The 20,047-nt window shown below is 42.8% G+C and overlaps 2 protein-coding genes across 5 annotated transcripts in view; one reads left to right on the forward strand and one right to left on the reverse strand.

The window, feature by feature from the left end:
- Positions 1-16,152, reverse strand: part of stab1 (stabilin 1) — a 53,006-nt gene extending 36,854 nt beyond the window's left edge. For all 4 annotated transcript variants that reach the window (XM_034532029.1, XM_034532027.1, XM_034532028.1 and 1 more), the window contains exons 1-19: positions 16,070-16,152; positions 14,129-14,250; positions 13,838-13,953; positions 12,256-12,341; positions 11,983-12,052; positions 11,778-11,873; positions 10,926-11,033; positions 8,864-9,051; positions 8,529-8,665; positions 7,777-7,904; positions 7,517-7,593; positions 6,303-6,425; positions 3,048-3,185; positions 2,696-2,767; positions 1,697-1,810; positions 1,307-1,360; positions 743-823; positions 438-602; positions 181-243 (exon numbers count right to left, since the gene is read on the reverse strand). In XM_034532029.1, the coding sequence (XP_034387920.1) occupies positions 181-243; positions 438-602; positions 743-823; positions 1,307-1,360; positions 1,697-1,810; positions 2,696-2,767; positions 3,048-3,185; positions 6,303-6,425; positions 7,517-7,593; positions 7,777-7,904; positions 8,529-8,665; positions 8,864-9,051; positions 10,926-11,033; positions 11,778-11,873; positions 11,983-12,052; positions 12,256-12,341; positions 13,838-13,953; positions 14,129-14,250; positions 16,070-16,126 (1,995 nt within the window). In that variant the 5' untranslated portion in view covers positions 16,127-16,152. The remainder of the gene's footprint in view (positions 1-180; positions 244-437; positions 603-742; positions 824-1,306; positions 1,361-1,696; positions 1,811-2,695; positions 2,768-3,047; positions 3,186-6,302; positions 6,426-7,516; positions 7,594-7,776; positions 7,905-8,528; positions 8,666-8,863; positions 9,052-10,925; positions 11,034-11,777; positions 11,874-11,982; positions 12,053-12,255; positions 12,342-13,837; positions 13,954-14,128; positions 14,251-16,069) is intronic.
- Positions 3,885-6,044, forward strand: LOC117730354 (tripartite motif-containing protein 35-like). Its single transcript, XM_034532030.1, has one exon. It carries the CDS (start codon positions 4,128-4,130, stop codon positions 5,511-5,513), a length of 1,386 nt encoding a protein of 461 aa, XP_034387921.1. The 5' UTR covers positions 3,885-4,127; the 3' UTR covers positions 5,514-6,044.
- Positions 16,153-20,047: the final 3,895 nt, after the last annotated feature.

The raw sequence follows: 20,047 nt of genomic DNA on the forward strand, positions 1-20,047 counted from the left end.
TAGTATCTAGAAAATTCTTTTATTCAGTAGATATAAATGACGCTTTCTAACCCTCAACCCGACCTAACAGTTTATTAATCTCTAAGACTTTCCCCATCAATATTTTGTTTTTTTTATAACCCCTAGGGGGCTCTGTAGGCAAGTACAGAATAGAAAAGTTGCAGTAATAATGTGCTTTACCATTTCAGTGGTGCCGTCTGGACATGCAGTCTCATAGAGGTAACTGCAGTGAACACATGGACTCTGACAACACACAAACAAAAGTCATCAAGTCGAGCCTCAGATCAGCACGTTGAAATGACAAAATGGTGCACAAATTATGACAAGAAAACCTGTGTGTGTGTGTGTGTGTGTGTGTGTGTGTGTGTGTGTGTGTGTGTGTGTGTGTGTGTGTGTTCAGAGTTTGATTTTTCGACTCTCGGCCTCGCTCCGCTCACCACGACGATTTTGCTCTCGATGACGTCGCAGCGGTGCGGCAGGATGGGGAGGATGGAGGGCGGGTACAGAAGCCCGTCAATCATGTGGATGATCCCGTTGGACGCCACGATGTTCGTGCTCGTCAGATGCAGATGGACGCCCTTTTCGCCCAGTAGGATCTCACCCTGGAGAAAGAAAGGCAGGACGGGGACGGGGGGGATGGGGGGGTCATGTTAATAGAAACTGTTAATGTTTACTGAAAATTAGACACGAAAACCAATCATATTATGAGAAACACTGTCGAGAGCAAATTGGAGACACTTACATCATTAGACACAGTGATGGTGACAATCTGATTGGCCATCGTCTGAAACTGCGCGAGAACCGTTAACTCGTCGACGGACACCTACAGACAGAAAGAAAGAAAGAAATGTATCGAGAACCAAAACGTTTACGTTCATTTACACTGTTGCTGTTGGTTGTACTATTCTATGCTGTTAGCATCATTAGCTGCCGGGCAGTCGCCATGTTGAGAGCCATGTGGAGGCAATGCCTCAATCTTTATCATATGCCCTGAATTTGGCAACTTTTAACATCAGTTGGGAGCTGAAACATCAAAATGTTGTACTGACGGTGGCCTTGAAGGAAAGGTCATGGGGGGGGGATCATTCAATCTTAAGGGTTCATCTTCTGAAGGAATGTGATGGGAAATATGACAGATTAGCTACAAAGAGGCCCGTTTGTTAGATGATGACATCGCCGTGGACTGAAGTATTTGGACGGGAACGTTATTTCTTTGAATGCCTTCTTCACAAGCAGAGGACAAAAAGGAAGAAAGAACCAAGTATTTAAAAAAAGTGCCGCGTGGGTCGAGGGGTTGTTGTCTTACCTCCGCCTGGGAGAAAACGTGGTGTCTGAGAAGTTCCTGAAGCTTATATTTGTCCTTGAAAAAGAGAAGAATATCATGAAAATGTCCTGAATTAGCATAATGATTGCTAAAAGGACTGACAATTGGTAACTGGGGAGGTAGCTGTGGGTGGAAATGATGATAGGAAAATAAAGAGGATATTGGGATTTTTACATCTTCAATAGGTACGAATGGTTTTGGGGGTCAGGAAGTTATAGAGTATTTAGTTTTAGACAATTAAATGGTTGTCGTCTTTTCGTGGAATTCGTTGATGATAATAAGAAATATATCATTTAAAGTTACCTGTACGTTATCTGCACTAATAACAAATACACTCAAACAAAATAAAACTTAAGTGCTAATTACGCCTACTTCGTGCAGCATGTACAAGATGCTGCCGTCTCTGGATTTGTCCACAGCCTCGTTGGTGGGGACGAACACAGTCAGGGGACCGGGACCCCGCAAGGGGGGTGGTGACCCGCAGTTCTACGAACACACACACACACACACACACACACACACACACACATCATGTCTGATGAGAGCCAAGGATGAGACGTTGATTCCTAGACATGTGGACATTTCTCCAATTCCAAGATCACGACGCGGACGTGCAGCTTTAACACATGAAACATAGACTTCTATACAACCAGAGGAGGCGCCCCCTGGTGGTCAGGAGAGAGAATGCAGCTTTAACACATGATGCATAGACTTCTATACAACCAGAGGAGTCGCCCCCTGGTGGTCAGGAGAGAGAATGCAGCTTTAACACATGAAACATAGACTTCTATACAACCAGAGGAGGCGCCCCCTGGTGGTCAGGAGAGAGAATGCAGCTTTAACACATGAAGCATAGACTTCTATACAACCAGAGGAGTCGCCCCCTGGTGGTCAGGAGAGAGAATGCAGCTTTAACACATGAAGCATAGACTTCTATACAACCAGAGGAGGCGCCCCCTGGTGGTCAGGAGAGAGAATGCAGCTTTAACACATGAAACATAGACTTCTATACAACCAGAGGAGGCGCCCCCTGGTGGTCAGGAGAGAGAATGCAGCTTTAACACATGAAGCTGGTTTCAGTACAGCAGCCAGTCGGCCTACACAAGCACAACTCCGTTGTTGGGCACTCTGTACCAGAGAGCTTAGATTTATGAATAGTTATCCCTGCCGGCCACTACAATGCTTTCAACCCCCTGAAAGACCTGCTGTGCCTAGATACGGTTGCTAAGCTATGATTGGACAATCGCCATCCGGGAGAGGAGAATCGGGTCTGCGTCATCGTACTGACCAATGACATTCAACCGATTTCTTCTCACTTGGGGTGAAACCCAATCATCTGCGTGATGTTATCGGCCAGAAGAAAATACTCACATCAACCAGCGACAGGAAGCGGTTGAATTTGTCATCCTTAGTCAGAATCTCTCCGATCGTCATTTCAGCAAACTGGACACAAGAAGAAGAAGAAGAATTAAGATGATTGAGTGACTATTATGGACTGCAGGCTAGCCTGCACTGTTTTAATGCAGTTGACAGGTTAGCAGGAAATCATCTGGAATACATTTAAGCGGACGGAAAAAAAAACTGAGCACCAGAAATGTTGCAAGCATTTTTTGTGAGAAAACTATTTTCTAATTTCATGTTTTTGGTTAACCTCGCTGTACAAGTGGTATTTTTTTCTCCAGGTAATGTTCCATATTTCGGTGAGGTGACCCGTTTCACTCACCTGTTCATCACGAGGAGACTTGTCAGAACGTGTGTTTGTGATTGGCCGGTCGATGATGTGGATGATCCCATTGGCTGCCGGCAGGTCTTCCTGGATGACGTTGTACAGTCTGCTGGGGTTTTCCATCAGGATGAACCTCTAGGTGAACCAGACAGAGACACAATACAAAAATATGCGAATAAAACTATTAAAACTACTACAACGCGTCGCTGTGGTCGGGGAAAGGAAACATCATTACTGTATAATACTGTAATGTGCATCAAAAACAATGAAATACAAAATATCACTTGATTTGTAAAAACTCAGACGCGCATTCAGACGCAGAGCTCTCATTGTTCCAAAAAAAATGAGAAAGAAAAGGAAACAATGTCGTATATCAGGGGTTACAGAAGAAATCTGATTACTGCATGCAAACATGATCTCTTGATTTGCTTTATGGGACTATTTCTTATTTTACTTTCAACGTATTGAATACGGTGGCAAAATCTCAGACAAAAAGCATTGAAAAAGAGAACAATATTTAACTAATCTAAACAAATAAACAAACAACAACAAACATCATCCCGCATTAAGAGAACATGCTTCCTGAGTTTCTTACACTCGTCTAAAGGTCGTTGCAACACTTTAGAAATGTGAAGCTCGAGTGTGAGTTCAGTCAGGAAACTTTACTTTTGCATTCCTGTCGCGCTGACTCGTAACGCCTGTTGTTTGTGGCTGTCAATCATGAAATCAGCTGGTCTCTCCTTCTCTTCACACAGCAATCTGTTAATGATGAACACTGATCTGTTCTTGATGAAGCTCCGCCCTCTCTTACGCAACGAGAGACTAACAGGAAACAGCTTTTCATTCCTTGAAGCTGAGAGAAGAGACACAGCGAGGCAGTGAGTCGGCGATATTCGTCTCAACACCAAAACTACCAGCGGACAGCTGCAGCAGGTGGAACTGGAATACCGAATACTTACACAGATTTCACACAGAGAACTGGGCGAGGCACGACTGAAGAGAAGTGAAAGTAACTTTCTAGTCCGACTCACCCTCCCGTTCCGCTTGCCGTGTTTACAGCTTCACTCGAGAGACACAATGTCGGACGAGGATCTCTGCTGTCCCGTCTGCTGTGATATCTTCAAAAATCCCGTGGTTCTGTCGTGCAGCCACAGCTTCTGTAAAGACTGTCTGAGCAACTGGTGGAGAGAGAAACCGACGCGAGAGTGTCCGGTTTGTAAGAGTAGGTCGTCAAAGAGTGATCCGCCTTGTAACCTGGCCTTGAAGAACCTGTGTGAGGCCTTTTCAAAGGAGAGAGACCAGAGAGCTCCGGAGACTCTCTGCCGGCTGCACTCTGAGAGACTCAAACTCTTCTGCCTGGACCATCAGGAGCTGGTGTGCGTCGTCTGCAGAGATTCAAGGAGACACGCCGACCACAGGTTCAAACCCATCGACGAAGCTGCACAAGATATCAAAGAGGAGCTCCAGAACTCCCTGAAGCCCTTAAAGGAGAAACTGAAGCTGTTTGAAGAAGTCAAAGGAAACTGTGATCAAACGGCAGAGCACATGAAGGTCCAGGCCCGACGAGCAGAGAGACAGATCAAGGAGCAGATTAAAAAGCTTCACCGGTTTCTAGAGGAGGAAGAGGAGGCTAGGATCTCTGCTCTGAGGGAGGAAGAGGAGCAGAAGAGTGGGGTGATGAAGGAGAAGATGGAGGCTCTGAGCAGAGAGATAGCAGCTCTTTCAGACACAGTCAGAGCCACAGAGGACGAGCTGAGAGCTGAAGACATCTCGTTCCTCAACAACTACAAGGCTGTTGTGGAAAGAGTCCAGCAGCGCCCCCTGCTGGAGGATCCACAGCTGCTCTCAGGAGCTCTGATAGACGAAGCCAAACACCTGGGCAACCTGACCTTCAACATCTGGAGCAAGATGAAGGACCTGGTCTCCTACATGCCTCTGGTTCTGGACCCAAACACGGCCGACTCAGAACTAGTGGTGTCCACAGATCTGACCAGTGTGAGATCTGGAAAAGGACAACGGCTTCCAAAAAACGTGGAGAGGACCAAATTCCCCTGCTCCGTCCTGGGCTCCGAAGGCTTCGACTCGGGGACTCACACCTGGGACCTGGAGGTCGGAAACAACCCGGACTGGGAACTGGGCGTGTTGGGAGAAAACGTCCAGGTGAACGCATTGTGGAGAATTTTGTTCTCCGACGGCAAGTTCACGGCGTTCTCCACGCCGGATCAAGAGGAAGATCTGCCGGTGATGAAGGAGCTCCGGAGGGTCAGAGTTCATCTGGACTTTCTCAGAGGAATACTGTCGTTCTCTGATCTTGACACTAAAGCACACATACACACCTTCACACACGGCTTCAAGGACACCGTGTTTCCCTATATTTACACTGAGAACCCCCTCCCGCTGAAGATCTTACCAGTGAAGGTCACCGTGAAGGTGAAACGGTTCATCTTTAATCAACGCGTTTGATGGCATGAGGCAACGCTGGGTTTACAGGATTATTGCGGCAATGTAATGAAGCGCCGTGATTTAATTTGAACAAGTTATTTCGTGTGATGGGATGCATTTTGGAAACATTGTGCTATGACTTTGGGTACTGTTGTAGGCAAATGTGATTTTCTTTTCGCAAAAATAATAACAAATCTTTTGTTTGGCACACCGTGACAGTGAGTTACTGCAGTTAGATGGAGAGATTATTTAGATTTTGACATTCTGAACTCATAATAATTACAATAATGATGAGGCGTGCCACACGTTACACATGTGACTGGTCTCAGGAGTCAAAAGTATTAATACTTACATGAACAATGCACGTGGGAAATGTATAAGGGAATGGAAATTTGAATTATATATTCATGAAACCTGTTAAAATCATTTAACTCTGGACGCTGGATATCGTTTACGTTTTCTTCGAACGCGGGTGGCGTTAGTTAAAAATGTGTTCTGCCATGTTAACAGCACGACATTAAAGGAAAATAAAATATCTCGTGAATTACAGTACAATCTCTCTGTTTTTCCCCTGTATTATTATGATTATGGGACCAATAAAAATGAAGTTAGTGAACATCCCCGTGAACAGGAACACTGAAATGTGTGTTAAACTGAGGTTTAGTGGGTTTTAAGACGCTTCATTAGAACTAAACACTCTGAATTCATTTGTAAAACTTTACACCGGCATGCAAGTCGTTGCCATCTTGTTCAAAGAGTTGAATATCAGGGTTGTTGTTGTTGTTGTTGTTGTTGTTGAGGAGGCTCTACCTTGTTGTTTTTGCTCCTCCACCTGGATCCTCCGTACAGGTGGAAATCGCGTCCCTCCAGATCCTTGTAGAGGTGCTGGCCCAGGATCAGGTGGTTTTTACACACCAGCTCCTCATTAACACCCTGAAGAGACACGTGTTGGTGAGTACATATAATAATAATAATCTTCTTTCTTCTTAACTAATTAATCTAGTTAAATTAATCTGCACACTCTCTTTTAAAAAATGTACAAAGTGAAAATGATGCAACTGATGCAAGACAAAAAAACAGACATTTCACTCACACAGAGAGAGAGAAAGGATTTGATTTGAGATGCACCCAGGGGTGCTCTTGGATACACATTGGTGATGTAACCTGGGATGGATCAAAGTGTGTTTTTTTTTGGGGGGGGGGGGTTCTTTTAACAGCAGTGTACGGCGAGTCATCCAAAGCGACGTCTGACGTCTCTGAGCAGCTGGCGTTCTGTCTGGCTCGGAGAGGTAAATAGGTAACTCGCATTAAGGGTTTAAAAGGCTTTGTAGCTGTTAGATCTAAAAAACTAATTTAGCAAAATCCCAAACATGATCTTTGACTCCAGCAGGACGTCGTTTTCTAGTGTTTTTTTGCTCAGGTGGAAGGTGAAGGTTAAAGATCTTCCACGACGCTCTTCTTATTTAAATTTAAAAAACGCACGTATTTGTTTCTTTGTTTCTTTGACCTTTTGGTTTTATCTCGTCGAGAAGGGAAACCTTTCAGAGTCTGAAGTCCACGTCCAACCTTTACAGTCTGCGTCTCTCCTTTTGATCTTAAGAGTTCTTGCTTTAAAACATCTCACATGTCTAACTCAGGTTTCTATGGTTACCTCAGATTTCACAAGCAGGGCGTGTGTGTGCGTGAGTGCGTGCGTGTGTGTGTGTGGCCTCACACTCTTGATTTGTTCTAGTTTGCACCGACCATCTGTCTCTTGTTTTCAAGCCGAGCTGAAGGTGTGTGTGTGTGTGTGTGTGTGTGTGTGTGTGTGTGCGTGCGTGCGTGTGTGTGTGTGTGTGTGTGACGTGACGGATGGACGCTTGTGTCATATTAATGTGTTTTTCATCTGCCACTTTGTCTCATCGGCCCGACGCCGTTTTGTGTTGTGAAACATTAAGGAGATTATTTTAAAAACAGTATGAAGCAGTAGAGACAGTCAGGTGGTTATCTAGAGAGACAGACAGGCAGACAGACAGGCGACCTACAGTCAGAGGTGTTTTCAACACGGGGATGAACGCTGTGAAGGGTCCGTTGTGACTCAGCAGCATTGCACAGCCCTTCTCTAAAAACACACACACAGACAGACATATACCAAAAGGTCAAAGGTCACAGAATAGCCTCCGGGCGGAGACAATTTCACAATAACGTTCAAAACGTAATCATGTGGCCTCACGTTATTTATTATTTAATGAATGCACCGTTTTGGCCTCATTTATTAATGGGTTCGAGATGGAAGTAGAGTTACCAAACATGGCGACGGCTCCGGTCAGATTTTCTCTCTGGCTCCCACTCCTGTCCAGCTCTATCAGCCGCTCCATCAGGGTACCATAGCAACGGTGTCCGTCACCAATCTCACCCGCCTCACACGCGCACCTGGGGGGGGGGGGGCGTGACAGTATGAAACACGTATACACATCCACGCTAACCTGTTCACACGATGCGTATTCGGGGGGGATCCGATCACAAGTGGCTCTAAATACGGCAGTTGGAGACGCCACTTCTGATTGGATATCACTCCGACCCCAAAAACACACGCACAACTTCTAAAAGGTGCGTTTTACTCAACGCATGGTTCGATATTGTGAATCAATCAACAGACATTAAGTGCCAGAATGACAACTTTGAGCTCAGGGGAGCAGACAGCGCTGATTAAACAAAACATTTGAGTTGGTTTAAATCTTTAACAATAGAAACGTGCTTACAGATACGGCTCACTAATACCAGTAAAATGAATGTGTCAGAGGCGTCATTATACGTGTTATACATGATGCCGCTCACATTTAATTTATACAATCCGGCTTTAATTTAAACCTTGTTTAAGCGCTGGTTCTAGATACGGTCGTAGTGCTAAAGACAGAGAAGCTCGCTCTGGGCCCCCATTCAGGTTCTAGTCCTGGTGTAGTTCTAGACTTGTGTCTAGATCTGGACCTCTCTCCAGTTTGGGAGAGCAGACAGACAGACAGACAGACAGGCAGACAGACAGACAGGCAGACTGACCTGGGATGTCCATCCAGTTCAGTCTGACAGACGGCTGTGGGGTCGCAGGTGTCCGCTGAGCAGGCAGAGACCAGCTGACAGCCAAACTCAGCGCTGCCACCTACAGGGGACATGCCGAACATGCACTCGCAGCTGGACTGACAGACAGACATGTAGAGAGACAGACAGACAGACAAAGTGGGTAAACACCGCTTTTCAAATTTCGCTCTGGTTTAAATTCTGGATATAAAAATGACTTGTGAATATTTGTTCTGACATCTCTTGGTACTTTCTAGTTCAAGGACATGTCTTGTTCTAGACCTGGTTTCTGGTCTTGGCTCTGGAGGGACCCTCACCTTGTTGGGTCCTTTAAAGACACAGACGGTCGAGTTGATGGGACACCCGCCGTTGTTCTCGGAGCAAAGGTTTCTGGGTACGCAGATTCTGCCGTCGCCCTGGTAGTCCGGCTTACAGACGCAGGTGACCCTTGACCCCTGCGAGGAGCACTGGGCGTTGACGTCACAATCCCTCGGTGAGCAAATACCTGATCCGGAAATAAAACAATTATCCAACTCAGTCCAGATGAGACTTTTTTGTTTTTATTCTCAAGACAAAAACAAAACATTCACAAAACATCCTTAAAAATAAAAAACAAGAGTCGTAGTCGTGCTTCTAGTCCAGTTCTACTCGGTAAAACAGAGGTTTTAAAAAGGAGGTTTCTGACCACTTCTGGTTCTAGTTCTAGTTTGTCTTTGTATGCCAGTAGTTCAAAAAAGTCATTTTTAGGTCGGATTCTAGTTCTAGTCCAAGTTCTTGGTCTGGAAAGAAAAAGGAGAGCCGGGAATTCACAAAACCTCCTTGTTCATTGAAATAAAAATAAAAAAACAAGAGAACCCGTCCGGCTTCCGGTTTCGTTCCAGTGGGTAAGAAACAGAGAGTGAGGCAAAGGAATCTGTTGTGGGTCAAGGTCTGGTTCTTGCCCTGGTTCGAGTTAATCTGATCATCATCCTTTTCTAGCTGGAATCTTCTTCTAGACCAGCTTCTAGTTCTTGTCCTGGTCTTAGTTCTGCATCTAGACTCTCGGGAGCAAATATCTGGTCCTGGTCCTGGTCCTGGTTCTAGTGTAGATTCTAGTTCTGGTTTCTACAAAAATGTGAGGAACATCTTTCAGGACTTTTGAGACGCCATGAAAATGTAGTGTTCTGCACACAGATAATATAATCCCTGGATGGATGAGAAATAAACTACTATTCTTAGATCCTTACCACTAAAAGGTGGAACCATGTAAAGTTTGTCCTGAGGGTGGCGCCAGAGGAAAGGTCACGTTGTACGAAGGACAGTTTACGACATCGCCCTGTCGACCCGTTTACGGTTCAGAAACAATGAGCACGAATGCAAGTGTGCGCACGCAGTTTGGCAACGAAAGTCATATAATCATATAATCTAAGGGCGGAGTGCAGCAGATTACAGTCTAACTCAGTCCAATACAGTCCAATACATTCTAATACAGTCTAACTCAGTCTAATACAGTCCAATACAGTCTAACTCAGTCTAATACAGTCCAATACAGTCTAACTCAGTCTACTACAGTCCAATACAGTCTAACTCAGTCCAATACAGTCCAATACATTCTAATACAGTCTAACTCAGTCTAATACAGTCCAATACAGTCCAATACATTCTAACTCAGTCTAATACAGTCCAATACAGTCTAACTCAGTCTACTACAGTCCAATACATTCTAATACAGTCTAACTCAGTCTACTACAGTCCAATACATTCTAATACAGTCTAACTCAGTCTACTACAGTCCAATACATTCTAATACAGTCTAACTCAGTCTAATACAGTCCAATACATTCTAATACAGTACAGTCTAACTCAGTCTACTACAGTCCAATACATTCTAATACAGTCTAACTCAGTCTACTACAGTCCAATACATTCTAATACAGTCTAACTCAGTCTACTACAGTCCAATACATTCTAATACAGTCTAACTCAGTCTAATACAGTCCAATACATTCTAATACAGTACAGTCTAACTCAGTCTACTACAGTCCAATACATTCTAATACAGTCTAACTCAGTCTACTACAGTCCAATACATTCTAATACAGTCTAACTCAGTCTAACTCAGTCCAATACAGTCTAACTCAGTCCAATACAGTCTATATGTGTTTGCTGGAGAAACCTAGCATTTATTTACCTAAATCTAGCGATTAATTGCTAGCATACAGGTCACTGCATTCAACAACCTCATCAAGTACAGAACTTCAAACACCGTGTCATGGACTCAAGAGTTCTGACTTTACAGATTTTTTTTTAAATGGTCGTGAACAAACTTTTTTTTATTTTTTATAGATCGTTCCAGTGACGGTGAAATGGGAGAAATGACTGTTGAAGTTGCGTGTTTACTTGCGCATTTTCCCTGCGCCGTCCTCCTGTATCCGGGCAAACATTCACAGTCGGCGGCCACTCCTTTGCAGTACGAGTAGGGGCTGCAGTTACTGCACCTGCTAGACACTGCCAACGATACACAAAACACGACAGCAGCTCACTGCGGGAAACAATTACTCATCACACGGAGGTAAAAACAAACTGGAGCGCTAAATGCAATATGTGTCACAGTGTGTTCCACTAACAGACGGGGTAGAGGACCGGAATACTGAGGAAGATGTGTCTTATTTAGTATATTCTCTGATCAGAGTGTTGCTGGTTTGAATAAGAATGTTGCCGGTTTTAGACTGTAGTTTATTCACAGAAAGATTGTCTGAATAAAGAGACATGCTTGTGTTTTGGAAACAAAACTTTAGCTTCCTTTGTTCACCGTTCAAGAGGTGTAAATACAATATATTCCTAAAACAAAACTGAATATCAATTAGATCTCAGGCAGAACAGGACAGTCTTCATTTATTTAAATATACAAATACAGCATTATCTATCATTATGAAATGATTATGTCAATTGAGCCAAATGTGATTTTCAGTAGGTTCAAAGTATATTTTGCGAGGCAAAATTCAGCATAATGTATTGTCTATTTTTATATAAATGCAGCAACCAAAAATATTTTTCAGGGTTAATTTCATTCCTTCTTAAAAAAAAATAATGTTGTTTTATTTTATATTATTAAAAGACATTCGAAGGACACCCAGTTTGACTGAGTATCTGTGAATAATATATTCGACCCTGATAACATGCAGTAATATAGTCTGATGTAGTTTAATATGGTTCATATAATGTAATATAGTTTAACACGGCATGTCTTACCTTGGTCACAGCGCTTCCCGGTGTACGGCGGCTGACACAAACACTCTCCATCACCTTCTGGACCTTTATTGCACAGTCCATGTGCACAGTCACACTCTGTGCAGACAGACACGCAGACAGACACGCAGACAGAGGACAGCTTGTCAAACAACTCTGGGACATTGAAGGTGTTTCTTTTAGCCACAGTATGTTTTCTTCAGCCTACCTTTATCGCACTTTTCTCCAAAGACCTTCTGATTCTTACACTCCTGACAGGCAAAACCAGAGAAGCCGTCCTGAAGAGGGGAAACCAAGACATCAACAATCCATACGACATTTAAAAACTGAAACGCATAAAAACATCCAAGACTGTAGACTGAGAGGCTGATGAGCCATTGAGACGCTTGAGCAGAGGTCGTTATTGTTAATGGCTAGTTACTGTCCCCTATAAATACATAATCAATAGTATAGCATCGTTATACACAGACAGTATACTGACATCACAGATGCAGGTCCCATTGCCGAGGTCTCCATCGAAACAGGTTCCGTGGAAGTTACAGGTCTTCCCCGACCAGCTGGGACAGGCTGCAGACGGACAGGTGATACAGAGACAGGTGACAGGTGACAGGTAAATGATCATTGTTTATATGATACCATTATATGATACCATGTGTCTGAATCATATGTCTCAACTTCAGTTCCTCTAATGGACACTGTTCCAAAAAAAACACAAATTTCACCAGTGTGGAATGAGGAAAAAAAAAAGAAGAAGAAAACAGTAATTTCTCTATAAAAATGTTTGTCACCCTGGAGATTTAATTATTTTTCGGATTATTGTTTGATTGTGTGAAAGTCATAATAATTGTAATAATATATATTTTATTTAAATGAATGTGGCAATTCCTAATTGAGAACACATGCATAGGACTCTTTAGAGGACGCAATCAAGGCATTTAACGGCCAGTAAGTCGCATACATTCACAGCACTGACGCAAAACTAGTGACGTTGACGTTACTTTACGTTAAGCTAAAAGCTAACAGCGGCTACTTTCGTGAACCGGTTAATTACAAGCTAACTAACCTTCTCCAAGCAGAAATTAATTATTATTGAGTTATTCAAGTATCTTACTTGTTGTCGTATACACACAACTGACGGCACAACGACTAAATAAGGCAACAGAAAGCCCCAATTAACTCGACTAAACTCTCTAACGTTCATTTTTGTTCTAGCTGTGAGACGGAGTGAGAGCTGCGCGGTGAGGCGTAGTCATTGCGGGACATGATTGGTGTAAAGAACTGACGCTCAATGAAACGACCAATCAGAACTGCAGAAAGGCAGAATAGTCCCGCCCCTTCTTGAGTGGTCGTTTCTTTTTTGAAATATAGGACTTTCAATTTTTTTATCAGGTTTCTGAACTTAAAAAACGATGAAATTAAAAATTTCCTTCTGGATATTTAAAAGAGTATTGTTTTCACTATCGATACATCTGGTGATTATTTTAATAATTCCAGACGCTCAAACTCAAAATATCGTGTTTTGTCGGAAGAACAGTCAAAAACATACATAGATAGTGGATCAATTTGCTGTCAGTCAAAACTACAGATTCAGCAATGATAAAATTCAGCAATGATAAAATTCACAATTCACGTACTTAAGTAAGTATTAAGAGCCTGATTGGTTGACTGACTGGTTGCTCCTCCCTCACCTGAGCTTTAAATGTCCTCTGAAACAACTCAGCTGTCTTGTAATTTTTATTAATGTGAGATCTGTGCCTCTCAGTTACTTAAACTAACATAAATATACACATAATTATGTTCTACTAAAAACACAACAACATATCATAATGAATATTTGGTAAATATCACCGGAAATTAGGAATAAATGTAATTTCGTAATGAATCATCCGCACCTCTAAGTTAAAGCTATTACTGTGACGACAGGTGCACAGTAGAACTATTCATGTGATCTACCAGGTGGGTTTTTGCTTGTATTTGATTGGCCACAGTGACTGGGTGACGTCAAGGTGTGTGTGTGTGTGTGTCTGTGTGTGTGTGTTTATGTGTGTGTGTATGTGTCTTACAGAGACAAAGAGGTCCCCAGTGACCTGGGCAGCATTGTGGCTGCATGAACCCCTTCGCACAGATGTGCTGACATCCATCCAACGTCATCTCTCTGCCGCCGATCTCCACCACGTAACTGCAGCACACAGTGAGCATGAGGTGAAGAAACTGCTTCATTCACATACTACTACTACTACTACTACTACTACTACCACCACTACTACAAACTCCACTTCTAACTACATTGGCGACACATTTATTAAGCTAAAGTGTGTGAGTGTTAGAAGTGAAAACACAGTGTTGGTATATACCTGCAGTTGGTCGTGCCCCCCCTGCTGAAGCCGTGGGGGCAGCTGCTGACGGCGGCACAAGAGGTGCAGGAGGTGTGCATGTCCACCCTCTGTGAGATATCACAGCGACCAGGAGGAGGAGTCTGAGGGGGAAGAGCGAGTTTTATCTATAAATACAGATGAATGAGGGACATCCTTTTATTCTCGTGTCCCAAAGGGGTGCTCGGTGCACATTGGCTTACGAGATACTAACGACACACACAAGAGAAAACAAAGACAACATAAAAATCCTCTAAAGTATATCAATATGTGTATTCATCTGAAAGTTGACTTAATGTATTCATGTGTCAGCAGTATTTAAATGTGGCACAGAGTTGGGGAGGAGTTAATTTTAACTGCTTTGTTTACTGCTGAGTAGTTCAATTTATGTATATTTTATGTTGTCCCATTTTAACTTTGAATCTGCAAAGATTCAACTAAAGTTGTAAAACAAATAAAGTGACGTGAAAAGTACAATATTTCGTATATATAGTAGAAATATGAAGTAGGCGGAGTATAAACTGTACGCAAACAATACCAGAGTGAATGAACTTAGTTACTTTTCACAGATAAAAACACACTGAAAACCAAGTGGAGAATCATTTTCAAAGCAAAGTTTGTCTGTGTGAGAACCAGCAACGCAGATATTTGAGGAAATGTCTTAGTAGTGTGCACAGACTGGGAATACTGGACAGACTGGGACACTACCACAGCTACCATACTGGGTTTTTACTGGGAAATGGACACATCCTGAAAATCAAATTCCTCTGATCAGAAAGTATGAAGAAAAAAAAAAAAGACTATTAAATGTCAGCAGACCAAATCTTAAAAGTGTCACCTGATGTCGTCATCGATCTACTTTTTATACTCAAAATCAATTGAATGCCACACATGTTTTAATGTGTGTTTCCTCATTAAAAATGTCTGTCGTTTGTTGATTGATTTCCGATTCACTTCGAGATGGTGAACGACTGTGAGGACGCGAAGATATGAAGACACTCGATTGACGCGTCTCTCCGTCACTTCGACAACAAAAGGGTCCCTCTCGGACACCTGACTGGACAAACGCACTGGGCTGTCACTGGCTTCCTGTTTTGACAAACATGGCTACCGTTCCACAGAGCTCAAGTTTCTATTTCTTTCTGAATAAAAGAAGAAACAGACTTTGCAGCCGCTGGATCAGTTTTTAGTGATTGTTAACACGGTTCAAGTGTCTCTATTTGTGGAATTGAGTCAATTGACTTTTCCTCTGGTTCCGTTTTCACTTATTCGTCAACGGACGTCTTTTTGATGGACTGGCACGATGTATTTCAGCTAAATGTTTGGACAGCTATCGGATACATCGCCGTGAAATTCGGTTCGGACGTCGACAAATTCTTTGTTGACCACCACCACAGAAACTAATGACATTCCCTCAACTGTACTGGTGCTTATTCAAAATGAACAAACCAGGTAAATATGTCCCGCTGAAGACCAGCATGTTGGCATTGTAGCTCTGAGAGCATGTGAGCGTGCTGATGTACTGGAAGCAGAGCAGGACGTTAGACTTTTAGTCTTGTTGAAACGTGAACTAAAAGTCTGCATTTCTCGACCTCTGCTGCTTTGATTCTTGTAAGCGGACCCTAACTTTCCGGAGGTACAATAATGAATCGCTAGTCTAATAAGGTTGTTTTTGTCAGGATTGTACTGTTATTGTACTTCAAACAGTAGGTCACCTCTGAAATGTCCACTCCATCCACAAGTTTTCATTCATTCGGTGACCTAAAAGGTCATTAGTTTCTGCACAAAACGGGGGCAAAACTATTCTGTAGTGTAATTGCATTTGTCCGAGTAAAGCGGCCCACTTGAACACTTAGAGATCTAAACGGGGGGGGGGGGGGGGGGATGCATTATCTCAGCGTAACAGAGTTGGAGGTGTGTTACCTGTTGTTGCAGTGAAGTTTGCAGGCAGAGCAGCAGGAGCAGCAGCAGCATCAGCATGGCTGCAAAGTGTCACAACATCCAGGGGGGAAAACAAAGCCAGCAACCCAGCACCCAGTAAAAAAAAAAAAAAAAAAAAAAATAGACAAAAATCGTAAAAAAAGTAGAGAATGTTTTCAGGCAGCGCCGGTTCTTCACATCAGTTTTCTCCTCTTGGATCTAGTTTGAACCCTCGAACACAACCGGCTCTACTATCGACAGGAGCAACGCACACATAACGACATCCTCTGTGCAGGAAAAACCAAACTATTAGAAAACAATAGACCTCTTTTCCAACGATGACAAAAAACTGCGAGGTACTTGAAATCTATTTTTTTTTTTAAAGAGACGACAGGGTGGATCCAGGCAGCGTTGGGATTATCTCATTTTCAGTCTGAAGGCAACAATAACCGTTATTTAGCCAATGACAAACGAATCGTAACGTATTTAACTCTGTCCGGCGAGGCCGAGAAGCTGGAAGGACTGCTGGCGTCACTCTTTTCCACTCTAATCTAGGAAGAGAACAAAAAAACACAACAACTGAAACTGGCAAAGTAGGAACCTCCCAGCAGAGGTCACCTCCTCCTCCTCCTCCTGTAGCAGTGACTGCAGGCGGCACTCGTAGTAGTAGTAGTAGTAGTAGTAGTAGTAGTATTAGTACGTGCAGTAGCAGCCGTTATAGTAGCATTGTAGTAGTATTAGTACGTGCAGTAGCAGCCGTTATAGTAGCATTGTAGTAGTATTAGTACGTGTAGTAGCAGCAGTTACAGTAGCACTAGTAGTAGTATTAGTACTTGTAAACAGCCGTTACAGTAGCACTCGTCACAATGGTAATGGTAACAGCGGTATTCTGTAGTATACTTGTGGTATTACAGACAATGCAATACAAAAGTAAAAGTACTCATTATTTTATTGTATAATATTACATTATTCCGTTTTCTTTCCCAACGAATACATGTAATAATTTTAATGTTGTAATGCTTACAAGACTACAAGGAACCGCATCATATCGTAACTCATAATCTAAGTGTAAACTAGAACTTTAATTACAACCCCGGATTCAATTTTTAACTGCTGGGTTTTCCTCCTTCTGAACACCAGATTGTCTGAGGTCAGTAACTGTTTTAAACCCTTTGAGATATTGGTAATTCAAATAAAGTAAAACTATACTCCAGCTATAAGGCCTGTCAGAGGGAGAGAGAGAGAGAGAGAGAGAGAGAGAGAGATTGTGAGAAATCCTCTCTCTTCCTGACAGGAAGTTTTGGGGGTGGATTTCCCCTCCTGGTCGTCCCAGCGGAGCGCTGTGATTTTGGGACGGATTTCCTCGTCAGCTGACACGACTCCACGTCTGAATGAAAACAAGGGGAGCAAATGTGCCGAGTTTCTTTTCCTGTCCTGAAATGTAGCTTGAACTGTTAAAGAACCGATGACAGACGCAGCAAGGTGAGTCTAACCAGAGCGAGGGGGGGTCAAAGGTCAAACTGCACGCACAACAGTAACAATAGCAGGAAGTGGGCAGACAATACACGGGTGCAGAACTCTTAAGGTTTGCTGCCTTGCTCACTCGCAAGGAGATTTTAATCAGCAGCGTTTGCGGTTTGAACCGACTTCACAGACATTAGCCGAAGCTCACAACTCAGCGTCTGATCTCACCAAGAAGAACTTTTGGCAAACAATTTTGCCAAAATTTCGTGCCACCAAAGGTGGAAATGTGCTCCTACTCCTGACAAGCACGCTGCCTGAACACACCTTTAAAAATATATAAAAACATAACGCTATTTAAATAAGTTTAAAGTAAATTATAGTTGGGCAAACATGGTCCACTTTGAGTTGCGGCCTTGAGAAAAGAAAAGGCATGAAATGTCCTTTAATTATGAATTTTACGTGTTTCCAATTGAGACCATTTTTATTAAGACATTAAGTGAGTGCAAAATGTTAGCATATTAGCAAGCTAACATCCGCTAATTAGAATTCAACACAGAGTACAGCGGATGCTAGTTTTTATGGTATACATTTGCAGCGTGCTGCTGCTGAACTGGCTGATATTAAGTATTACCCTTGATATATATTGTTTTGACTCCAGTGATGTGGTCTCACATCTGTGATGCCTTGAGACTGCCCGATTAAATACAAGACGAGTGAATTAAGACATTGTGTGAAGGACACAGAGACATTTGTTATCTTTGAAGGTGTTGCATAATGTCACACACACACACAGACACACACAGACACACACACACACACACAGCTGACTCGTGTAAAAAGTGAGAAAAACATGAATCAAGGGGCGAAGCGAGCGAGAGGGGCCCAGAGGTCGTGGGTGTCTCTCGGCCCTTGTCCCGGTGACCGTCTCAAACCTCCGATCAGCACTCTGAACCGGAACGCAGTCGAACAGACGAGAACAAAACATGAAAGATAAGAGGAAGCGAGAAAGGATTTACTATCAGTGTCACATCCCTCTGGTGTATCTCTGCTGCTCCGACTGTTAATCAAAGGAATTTCACTTGATACGACAGAACACGGCTCGCAGTACCACGAGTACGCCATGCTTTCTCTACTTTCCACTTCACCGGGTTACCAGCGGTTGTCAAACTTATGGGGTGAAACTGAATTAACTAACAGTTTAATCTGGAAGTAATACAAAATAAATGCTTTTCACGCTCAACATTAGAACTATGTTTTCCCCTTCTCATTAACTACTCCATGTTATAGTCTAGTGTTGGCAGCTACGGATATTGTATTACATGCAGTGCACTTATCTTAATGTACTTTGACAGCTGGGGCTAAACTAAACTACTGTGACATTACACAAAAAGAGGACGTGCCACCAAATTCCATTACGCAAGTTAAATGTTCATCTGAATTAGTTCCTACCGGGGAACTTAAAAAGTTTTATACTGATTGAACCGCAACAGATGAACAGTCGACTAACATGAACTAAAGTTATAGCTGTTAAAACTTAACTGTTTTACAGCTTACTCAAACCTTTTTTCTTTTCTTTCTGAACCATGAACACGCCTATAGTTGCTGTATCAGTATAAAGCCTCAATTAATGCTGCACACCACCAGTCCTTTGAATTAAGGATCTTAATATGCATCTAAATGTATAAACACACAAGCTCAGTAAGTGTGGAAAAACAGTACAAATGTCCAACTTTCAAATAAGAACTGTTTCACGGCCAAACGGCTGAAAGAAGATATGTTGATAACTTTTGATGGGTCGTCAAATTTATCAACATATTTTCTTTACATTTGTTGGAAAATAAACGATTATATTTTGACGTTGCAGACTTTTTCTCGCATTGAAAAAGTTGGGACGTTTTTTAACGACACCGCTCTGACTCGTGTTGTGTGCTTTATACATTTTGATGCATGTTTTCTGACAGTTTCTGAGGGACTGATGGTGACAACAAAAAAAAACACGAGATGCAGATGTGATGAGCACGTGACGTTTCCCAAACCGGACGGTTTCGGCCTGCTGGGAATCGTCATCATCGAGAAATCCTTTTCTCTACATGTGATGAAGTGTGGACGACTGAATTAGCTTTTTTAGAACGGTTTATGAATAAAATGCATTATTATTATTATTATTAGTTTCTCAGCCTGGAACAGAACTCCTTTCCCATTGGTCAACTGGCGCCCAGAGGATGCCAATCAGAGGTGAGCTGGTTTCTTTTTTTTGCTGATCACACACTTCCTCGTACAGTATCTCTGCCCGCGGTCTGTTCAAGTGTCCCTCAAAAAGGAAATCGGACGCATTTAATGATGAGCGGCTCCCGACAGACAGGAAATAGAGGAAGTTGAAAGGTTGCGGTGCGTTTCGTGCCTCTGAACCCGCCGAGTCATCACAAATCTCCCCGAGTGTTGAGGGCGATGAAGTGCTGACGGGAACTCTTCTTTGTCCTTTTATGTTTTTTAAATGTTCTTTGGGAAATAAAAATG

Source organism: Cyclopterus lumpus, chromosome 5 (assembly GCF_009769545.1).
Source record: "Cyclopterus lumpus isolate fCycLum1 chromosome 5, fCycLum1.pri, whole genome shotgun sequence".
Taxonomy (NCBI): domain Eukaryota; kingdom Metazoa; phylum Chordata; class Actinopteri; order Perciformes; family Cyclopteridae; genus Cyclopterus; species Cyclopterus lumpus.

Excerpts from the sequence above, each read along its gene's own strand:
- LOC117730354 (XM_034532030.1), top strand. The coding sequence starts at position 4,128 with ATGTCGGACGAGGATCTCTGCTGTCCCGTCTGCTGTGATATCTTCAAA.